The 10,722-nt window shown below is 42.8% G+C and overlaps 1 protein-coding gene across 1 annotated transcript in view; it reads right to left on the bottom strand.

Annotated features, from left to right (window-relative positions):
• Window positions 1–5,771, bottom strand: part of DOCK1 (dedicator of cytokinesis 1) — a 530,863-nt gene extending 525,092 nt beyond the window's left edge. The window contains exon 1 of the mRNA XM_060768624.2: window positions 5,607–5,771. Within this exon, the coding sequence (XP_060624607.2) occupies window positions 5,607–5,652 (46 nt within the window). The 5' untranslated portion in view covers window positions 5,653–5,771. The remainder of the gene's footprint in view (window positions 1–5,606) is intronic.
• Window positions 5,772–10,722: the final 4,951 nt, after the last annotated feature.

Genomic DNA, 10,722 nt, shown 5'->3' on the forward strand with positions numbered 1-10,722 from the left:
GCACAATAGATCTTTGGAGGTTAAAATATTGTTTTCACTGAAACTATCAAGCTCAATTAATTTTCGTTCTATTCCAAACCTAAGGTTAGCAAACTGCTTCTTAAACTGTGGATCCTGACCCAAAATGCGGTCCCCTTAGCTCAATGTTGGGGGTCACAAAATATTTAGAAATAGTAAAAGGTTTCTGAATGCCACAAATCTTTTAATGAAAACATCCAGTGTTTGCAGCGGACTCTGCAGTAAATGCTTCAGTTGTGCTTCATAAAAAGAGAAAATCAAACCTTGCACATGCTGACTGATTACACTATGTAATAAGATTTTTGTTCCTGGGTTATAAATGTCATTTCCTAATTGGTTCTATCATAAAAGCATGGTAAACATTTATTAAACTGCATTTTTTTTTGTTTTTGAGGGCCACCCTACAGCACATTTTGCCATAGTTTGTCAATGAATATCTCACCAAGTCTCAATCAATTCGACATAGTTTGTGGTAACTACAAAAATGAAGTTTATGGAGTATAACAACTACTTTTAAAGTAAGTACCGCACAATTAAACAGAAATAACACTTTCAAATCCACAACAATTTTTTTACAAATTTTGTTACTTAGTGGTATCATTAGATCTATTTCATATTCATATTTACTTGGGAACATGTAAAACTTTCTCAGGTAGAAAGCATTCATGAGTTGAAATTCTTTCTGTAACTGAGAACTTTCATATTTATAACTATGACATTCAAGGCGCTCACAGATTCTAACACTGTAACAGCTTCTGCTGGAATAAGCTTTTTTCTAGCCTCAAAGAAAGTTCTCAGATTTTAAATCCTCTCTTTCTCCCTTCTGTCAAAAATCCTACAGGAAAGCATAATGCAAGTCAATGTTTCCTACATAGAATCAGATCCCACCAACTCCTGCAAATTCACTATAATGTGCTGAACAGCAAATCTTCCTCTAAATAGTCGAAGTTACCTCAAAGTCTTGGAATGCCTTGGGTGGGCACAAAAAAATGATTCTGCACATTTCTTTCAGACCTCTTCCTTTCATCTTTGATAACCTATGTTAGGTCATTCATCCCCTTGCTCTACCAAAGCAAACTTTTAAGAAGTCTCTCATTTTGCTTCAAAGCTAAGTAGAAATACTAACATTTTGAAGGTCACTTTCCATCCACTGCAAGAGAAGCTAAAGAGATTCTTAGGACAACAAAAATGTTTGCAGCCATCTCCCAATTCTAAGAAGGATGGCAATTCTTGGCTACTTAGATCAATCAATGCAAGATATATTGACTTACTGAGGAGCTGTCCAAATTAATCATGTAACTTAAGGGGGAAAGTTAATGATCTCAATTGCAACTCAGCAATAAAGCATAAGGAGGAACAGAGAGGTACAAGACTTTCTCTGAACAAGAGCAAAGATATCATCAGGTGGAGGAATCAGAATAAATGACAGTCCCTTCATGCTTCAGCACATGAACAGAGTGAAAATGAGGCTTTAACCCTCTGCTACTGTTTGTGAAAAGGGAATGTCAGAGAGAGAGAAACAATCAAGGAGCAAGAGAATTATACTTTCTTGGGATACCTACTTCAAACTAAGAATTTAAAGAGCAATGTTTCTTTGCAAGATTGTTTCTATTACTAATTAAGCACCGATATATCATTTGTGAAAGTTTAACACAATGTAATTTTGGTTAAAGGTACATCTAGGGTTGCTAGGTTGTCATGAGACACGTGAAGCAGAGCAATATAGGGTCTGCCTGTAGTCTTTTGAAAGGAGGGCGTTTTGTGAAGATTTTCAGACTAATGCAAAATTTTAAATGTCATAGTATGCCCCAAATCTCATAAACCATCTGCCATTATAAAGGGAGAAATTAAGTGCTTTGCTTATCCAACAGTGGAAAGAGGAGGCACGAGCCACACAGAAAAAAGGTATTTACCCATCCCAACACTTTTTATGTAATCTGAAGACTGTGTGTTCAATGAATACCTAAAAATATAGAATTTTAACATCCTGTTTCATGTTCATACCGGACAAGTTTCTGGCCCTTAAAATAAAGGACATCCTTTAGAACAGTAGTTCCCAACCTGTGGTCCGTGGACTACCGGTGCTCCGCAAGAACGAAAATATGGTCTGCATCCTCACCATTACTGCATTGTTGCCTTGAAACTACGCAGCAACAAGAACGACTGGTCTCACGAAACCCTCTTGTAGCGCCAAGGCAGCGAGGATATCGGGAGGGGAGAGGCTGACGACCCACGAAATATTACTGCTACCACATCAGCTCTAGATTATTAAATATGGTTTTCTGTGGGTGAGCAGATGGTGACTACTGGGTGGCATATATTCTGAATCAGAAACATGAGTCTACCCAACACAATTTTCTGAATCAGAACCCCAAATAACCAAACCGAATCTAACCATAGCCCTTTATGTAATGTTGGAGTGGTCCCTGGTCAAAAAAAAAAAAAAAAAGGTTGGGAACCACTGCTTTAGAAGACAAGGATATCTGTAGTTACATCATAATCAACCCCACCATCTTTAATGGAGCTGACTGTTATGCATGGGTCTGTAGAGATGCTCAATATATCTAACTATGAGATTTTATTGCTGTTTTGTTTACTTTGTGATACAGTCTTTATCCAGAATGCCTACCAATCTGAATACACAGAGGAGAGCAGGATACAGTATATTCCCATTCTCTCAAGGGAAGGACGACTCATTATGAATTTGCCACATAATTGTTCTGACCACTCTCAAATCCATGATTGGTTACCACCTTCAGAGGGTGCTTCATTCTACACAGTGGCATTAATACAGTTTGGCATCACTTTAACTGTCTTAGTTCAATGCTATGAAACCCTGGGAGTTGTGATTTTGTGAGGTTCCAGCACTCTTTGATAGAAAGAGCTAGAGTTTGTAAAACAATAATCCCCATGAAACTTTAGCATTGAGACTGGGCAGTTAAAATGGTACAAAACGGATTAATGCTATGGTGTAGAACAGGCATGCCTCCCCCCCCCCCCAGATATTTTGGACTTCAACTCCCGAATTGTGGGAGCTGAAGTCCAAAACACCTGGAGGACCCAAGTTTGCCCATGCTTAGTGTAGAAGCATCCATGCATTGTACCTGTCTAATGCCTATCCTAAAGGGGCCAATGCCTCTTTACTATCATTTGTGTTGTTGTGTGCCTTTACATCACTTGCAAACATAAGGAGAACCTATCATACCGGTTTTGATAAATACATTAATATCAAATACTATTACGGGTGAGATGAGACCCTCATCGTAATCCTGGACTACAGCCTCAGTAATCTCTTGACATTACCTATGCCAGTGAAGACAGGAGGGAGCTGCAGCCCAGCAACCTCTGAAAGACCCCATAAAAATGGAAAGCCCAATAGAATGTCATTTCCTAACTGGTTCTATCATAAAAACATAGGAAAAGTTTTTTAAACTGCAAAATCTTTGTTTTTGCGGGACATCCTGCAGAACACTTTGCTACAGTTTTTCAATGAATATCTCATAAGAGTTTCAACTAATTCAACATAGATTGTAGCAGCCACAACAATGAAGTTTCTGGAGTAGAATAACTACTTGCAAAGTTATGTATCCAAGCAGATGTTTTGCCAGAGTTCCTGCTACATTTTACAAGACAACAAAACTAGGGATGGAGGCCAGAGAGCCCCGAGTTACAAACATCAAACTTACAAATGACTCCTAGTGAAGCACGGGGTGAGACAACAGGAAGTGAGAGGAATCTATCCTTAGGAAGGGAAATTCAATCCTCAAAGAGTTTTCATGGGGAAAAGGGGTCTCCACTGAAGCTTTCTCACAAAATTCTTGTTTCCACAACAAGCCAGATTTTTCAAAATTCAATTCTCATAGGGACAGACGAAATCTTCTGAACAGAGACACCGACAGCAAAAGAAACAACACAGGGTGTTTGTGACCGATAGACAGAAAGATGGATGGATGGATGGATGGATGGATAGATTTGGCTGGAATTACACTTTTAAAAGTCCCTGTTCAGACTTACATACAAATTCAACTTAAGAACAAACCTACAGAACCTATCTTGTTGCTAACTTGAGGACTCCCTATACTTGATTAGATGACATTACACACAGTTGTGTCTATAAACAAGCTGTAAATCCATGGTCCCTTCCACACAGCTGAATAAAATCCCACATTTTCTGCCTTGAACAGGAATATATGGCAGTGTGGACTCAGATAACCCAGTTCAAGGCAGATATTGTGGGAATTTCTGCCTTGATATTTTGGGTCATATGACTGTGTGGAAGGGCCCTAAATCCACAATGCTATATAACCCAGTTCAAAGCAGGTAATGTGGGATTTTCTGCTTTGATATTCTGGGTTATATGGCTGTGTAGATGGGTCCCATGTCCTAGTAAAAGAGGACATTTATGTATTAGATAGAACCCTATTTAATCTTCTTTGTTCTATGATGCATCTACACTGCAGACTTAATGCAGTTTGGCTTCACTTTAACCGCCATGGCTCAAATGCGATGGAATCGGGGGATTTGTAGTTTTACAAGGCCTTGAAACTTCTCTGCCAAAGAGTGGCGGTGCCAGGATCCCATGGCAGTTTGAGGTCCCTTCCACTGAAGGCCTTTCCACACAGCCCTATGTCCCTGAATATCAAGGCAGAAAATCCCACATTATCAGAGTGTGGACACAGACAACCCAGTTCAAAGCAGCCCCATATTCCAGTTCAAAGCATATAATGTGGGATTTTATTCAGCTGTGTGGAAGGGGGCTGGATTATCTGAGTCCACACTGCCATAATATCCAGTTCAAGGCAGATCATGTGGGATTTTATTCTGCTGTGCGGATGGGGCTTGGGTTATCCGAGTCTACACTGCCATATAATCCAGTTCAAGGCAGATCATGTGGGATTTTATTCAGCTGTGTGGAAGGGCCCTGGGTTATCCGAGTCCACACTGCCATATAATCCATTCAAAGCAGATAATGTAGGATTTTATACAGCTGTGTGGAAGAGGCCTGAGTCCTCACTGCCAGAGAATCTGGGATAAACAGAAAACCTGGGATAAAGGGCCTGTCTGCAAAGCTACTCACAATGTAGGCACACCTTTAAGGGCTTTCCCTTCTCTTTGTGATACCATTCAGGAGGAAGTGGCTGCGGCATGCGTGCTGCAAGGCAACAGAAGCGCGGTACTTGGAAGGAAAAAGTAAAGCAACAAGCCAAACGCGCGCCCTTTGTGGCTTGGACGAAAAGGGAAGGAAAACCCTGCGGCCCAAAGTTTCAGAGAAGGAGGGGATCTACCCAGAGAGAAGGCAAAGGGGCGGAGGAAAGGCAGGAAAAGCCCCAAGCCGCTCCTCTGGGAGGAAACGCGGGTTGGAAGCGACACAAGAGAGATCCCGGGGGGTGTCCAAACGCTATGGTTGAACTCCAAACGCTTCTGGAGAGGCTGCAACTTGGGCACCCACTTTTGGGAAGGGAACACCAAGAGGGGTCGAGGAGAGAGCCAAGGAAGGCGCAACAGGCGGAGAAGGGCTGTTCCAGGGGAGAGGGAGAAAGGAAGGAAGGAGAAAAAGGAGGACAGGGAAGTGTGTGGGGAGCGCTCACCGACGCCGTATTTCTCCTCCCGTTTGGTGGGCACCCAGCGCGTCATGGCCCCAGCCAAGGAGAGCCGTCGGAAGGCGCAGGGAAGCCGGATGGGCTTCTAGCAAGCCGCCATTTTCCAGCGATGGGACACAAAAAAAGAGGAGGAGGAGGAGGAGGAAAAAAGTTTGCAGTCAAGGGAGAAGTCATGTGTTCACAGGCGGAGCCAGGGCTTGGGAGGCCCTCCCTGCTCTCCTTGCCTTGCCTTCCCTTTCCTTGGATGGGAAGCCGAGGAGGAGTTTGAGTCTCCCTCCAGAAAGCGCCTTTCCCTCCTCCAGCTCCCTTTTTGTTGTGTTTTGTTTTCTTCTGGTGTGGAAGGCCTTCCATTCACAAACTCCTGAAGTGTCAAACAAGTTGAGCCTTTCGCTTCCAAAATGCATGGGGCCAGAAACAGTATTTGGGAATACTTGGCAATGTTGCACACAGCCCTAGATCCCAGGCAGAAAACCCCACAATATCTGCTTTGAACTGGGTTATCTAAGTCCACACTACCATATATCCCAGTTCAAAGCAGAAGTGGGAATTTTACTCAACTGTGTGGAAGGGGCTCCAGAATATCAAGGCAGAAAATCCCACATCTGCTTTGAAATGGATTATCTGAGTCCACACTCAGATATTGTGGGATGTTCTGCCTTGATAGTCTGGGATATAGGGCTGTGTGGAAAGGCCCTGAGTGTGGACTAAGTCCCCTTCTACCCGGGTATATAAAATCCCACATTTTCTGCTTTGAACCGGATTATATGGCAGTGTTGACTCAGATAATCCAGTTCAAAGCAGATATTCTGGGATTTTATGCCTTGATATTCTGGGGCCCCTTCCACGCAGTTGAGTAAAATCCCACATCTGCTTTGAACTGGGATATGTGGTAGTGTGGACCCCAGTTCAAAGCAGAAACTGGGATTTTCTGCCTTGATGTTCTGGGATATATGGCTATATGGAAGGGCACTTCAATAACCCAGTTCAAAGCAGATATTGTGGGGTTTTCTGCCTTTATATTTTGGGGGCTCATCCAAACAGCTGAGTAAAATCCCACATCTGCTTTGAACTGGGTTATATGGTAGTGCGGACTCGGGTAACCCAGTTCAAAGCAGATATTGTGGGATTTTCTGTCTTTATATTCTTGGCCTCTTCCACACAGCTGAGTAAAATCCCACCTTCTTTGAACTGGGATATATGGTAGTGTGGACTCAGGTAACCTAGTTCAAAGCAGATATTGTGGGATTTTCTGCCTTGATATTCTGGGCTATAGGGCTATATGGAAGGGCCCTTCAATAACTCAGTTCAAAGCAGATATTGTGGGATTTTCTGTCTTGATATTCTGGGCCTCTTCCACACAGCTGAGTAAAAACCCACCTGCTTTGAACTGGGATATATGATAGTGTGGACTCGGATAACCCAGTTCAAAGCAGATACTGTGGGATATATTCTGCCTTGGGATTCTGGGTTATATGGCCTTGTGGGATATATTGCTGTGTGGAAAGGTCCTCAGTCCACACTCCCATATATCCCAGTTCAAAATAAATATGGGATTTTACTCAGCTGTGTGGAAGGGGTTTCAGGGGCCTTCCACACAGCTTAATAAAATCCTACATTTTATTTTATTTTAAGGGGCTTGGGTTATCTGAGTCCACACTGTCATATATTCCAGTACAATGTGGATTTTATACAGCTGTATGGAAGGGGCCAGTGGTTCCCTTGATGTATGGTAAGAGGCTATTCAAATAGGTATGTTCTTGCCATTCATCAAGGGAACCACTGACTGCATAGGGAAGCTGATGAAGAAACAGCCTACAAACTATCTACAGACCCACTAAGAAAATCCAACAAATGTTACGTTCAGCAAAGGACAAGAGGAGTCCTCTCACCTCTGCAGGAGTCTACTTTACATATGCAGCTGTGGACATATCTACATAGGGACCACCAAACGCAGCATTGCCAAAACACGAATCAAGGAACATGAGCGGCACTGCAAACTACTAAGCCATAGTAGAGCACTGGATGTACCAACCTGGACAAAGCATATTATTTAAGAATACAGAAATGCTGGACCACTCCAACCACTACCATGTCAGACTGCACAGAGAAGCCATTGAAATCCACAAGCATGTGGACAATTTAAAAAAAAAAAGGAGGAAACCATGAAAATAAACAAAATCTGGCTACCAGTATTTTTTAAAAAAAACCCTCTAAATCAGAACAATAAATAAAGAGTAACATCCAATGAGCAGGACAAATCCAGACAATAATAAATCAGGACCAGCTAACACCTCCCAACAAATGATTCCTCCAGGCAGCAACCAGCCAGGCATTGAAGCTGCAAGGCCATTCAAATGCTAATCAAGGTGGCCATTTGCAACATTCACACTTACGTCAAACAGACAAGCGTTCTTTCTCCCACCTGGACATTCCACAAATATATAAACCTCACTTGCCTAGTTTCCAATATACCTCACAACTTCTGAGGATGCCTGCCATAGATGTGGCTGAAATGTCAGGAAAGGATGCTTCTGGAACATGGCCATACAGCCTGGAAAACTCACAGCAACCCAGCTGTTCATCCATTTCCCAATCTCATTTTCTCTTTCTTCCCCCTTCCTTCCTCTGTATAATGTATTTTAGGTGTTGCAGGTGTTTTGTATAGGGAATGGGTTCAAGATCATTATCTGTTCAAGGCCAAGCTTCAACATTAGTCAGGTAAGTTCAAACCAATTTATGCTGCTGGGAAAATCCATACGTACATGCCAACTGCTATTGTTATTATTACAGCAGAGCCTGGAAGTAATGTGGAAGTTGGAGACAGAGGGTATTCAAATAGGTATCGTCATCATCCCTGTTGGTGCCCCCGGTGGTGAAATGGGTTAACCCTTGTGCTGGCAGAACTGAAGACTGACAAGTCGTAGGTTCAAATCCGGGGAGAGCATGGATGAGCTCCCTCTGTCAGCTCCAGCTCCCCATGTGGGGACATGATAGAAGCCTCCCACAAGGATGGTAAAACATCAAAACATCTGGGCATCCCCTGGGTAACGTCCTTGCAGAGGCAAATTCTCACACACCAGAAGCGACTTGCAGTTTCTCAAGTCACTCCTGACACAAGAGGGGAGAAAAATCATCCCTGTTTATCCCGAAAAAATCCCAGGGCTTCAAGTTTCAGTCCTGGCAACAGTTCCGTGACGTGATCGAAACTTTCTGAGCCTGCTCACAGAGTTCAGGACAGTGTATCCTTTTGGATTCTCATTTGAAAACACTTCAGAAAGGCAACCAACGTAGCAACGTATAGACTCGGACTGCTATTGTAAAACAACCTGGCCCTGTGGATATTTCCTTGAGAAGAAAGCCCCATACATTTCAACTGGACTTACTCCCAAATCAGTATGGATCGAAACGTAGTATTTAGGTAGGGAACAGTTCCCTAACACTTTGTACAAACACGTTCAGCATAATTTAGCTGCCTAGCCAGAAGCACTACATCAGTCTTTCCCCCAATAACTTTGTTAAGAAATGACAGCATTCTACACTTTTCTGAATTACATTTGATTAAAGTTACACAATTTTCACCTTCAATTTAGAATGATTGATTTCTGGTAACTGGGCATTTAAAAAAAAAACTTTTAACTTCTGAATATTTTCTACCACATGGCTACATAACTGATCTGTGACAATTTCGGTTCTGAGAAATCACATTAAAGTACAGCATACATGTATGTCATGAGAGAGATAAACTATGTATGTGGAAAAATGCTTTTCTTTTCTTACATAAACTGGAGGAAGAAAATAATAACCTGATGAAGAGTTTACCAGCTAAAACACATAACAGAAGATGGAATTTCTCTTGTCCCTGGCATTCACATTGAGGGGATATTTTGTTGTTTGTTTTTGTAGCGCTATTCCAATGTCAGGAGCCCTTGGTGGCACAGTGGGTTAAAGCGCTGAGCTGCTAAACTTGTTGATTGAACGGTTGCAGGTTCGAATCCGTGGAGCAGCGTGAGCTCCCGCTGTTAGCCCTAGCTTCTGCCAACCTAGCAGTTCTAAAACATGCAAAGTGAGTAGATCAATAGGTACCGCTCCCGACAGGAAGGTAATGACGCTCCATGCAGTATTGCCAGATACATGAACTTGGAGGTGTCAGTGGACAACGCCGGCTCTTCGTCTTAGACATGGGGATGAGCAGCAACCCCCAGTCGGAAATGACTAGACTTAATGTCAGGGGATAACCTTTACCTATTCCAATGTGACTGGGGACAACCCTTTCTTACATTGCCCACTTTATTTTATTCCCAGCATAAATCAGTTCATCCCACACTTGATTGCCAACTTTACAGAAATATGTAGGTTTGCCCTCCTGGAGCATTCTTGAATTCTGTTAATGGAGCCAATTGGCATGTTGCTGAAGATTACTGCCTGGGGGATTGGGAACCATTGGACGCTATGGCTGTTCAGAATCTGGCCCTGGTCAAAGGAAGATTGACTTTGTTGGCCTGTTGTTGTTTTTTGGCCAATGTAAAGTTCCCATGTCCGGTTCACGAATGGGCAAGTAGTTGGCAAAGATCTTGCCGATGATGCAGACCCCCAAGGATTCAGCCTCTGAGATCAATAAGTTGTCCCTGGATCAAGTCTCTCAGACTGTGCAGTGATTGCAACACTTGAAGCCCAAGCCCTTTTCTATAGGTGAGTTATAGAAAAGAAATGTTGGGTCCCTTCTGTTTTCTTCTGACTGCTGTCATTCAATCATCTCACTCCTCTCTTTGGAGAGGCTTCCCTGCTTGGGGTTAGTACCACAACAGAAGAAACATCTAGGCCTGTGCAGACATCTCAGCATATGATTTTGTTCTGCTGTTCCTTGACTTCTTTACCAGAGCAGGTTCACCTGAGGTCCTGAGATGTTGTCAGGCAACCAGTTGCCTGAAAGCCATCCTATGTCTCTGGAGTATCTGTGGTGATCTGAGATGCTCCACCGACTGCCAGTCTGTTACTGGGCACAATTTAAAGTGCTGGTTGTGACCCTTAAAACCTTAAATGGTTCAGGTCCAGGCTATTTGCCCGATCGCATCCCCTTGTACAAACCTGCTCGGGCTTTAAGATC

Source organism: Anolis sagrei, chromosome 3, assembly GCF_037176765.1.
Source record: "Anolis sagrei isolate rAnoSag1 chromosome 3, rAnoSag1.mat, whole genome shotgun sequence".
NCBI classification, from domain to species: domain Eukaryota; kingdom Metazoa; phylum Chordata; class Lepidosauria; order Squamata; family Dactyloidae; genus Anolis; species Anolis sagrei.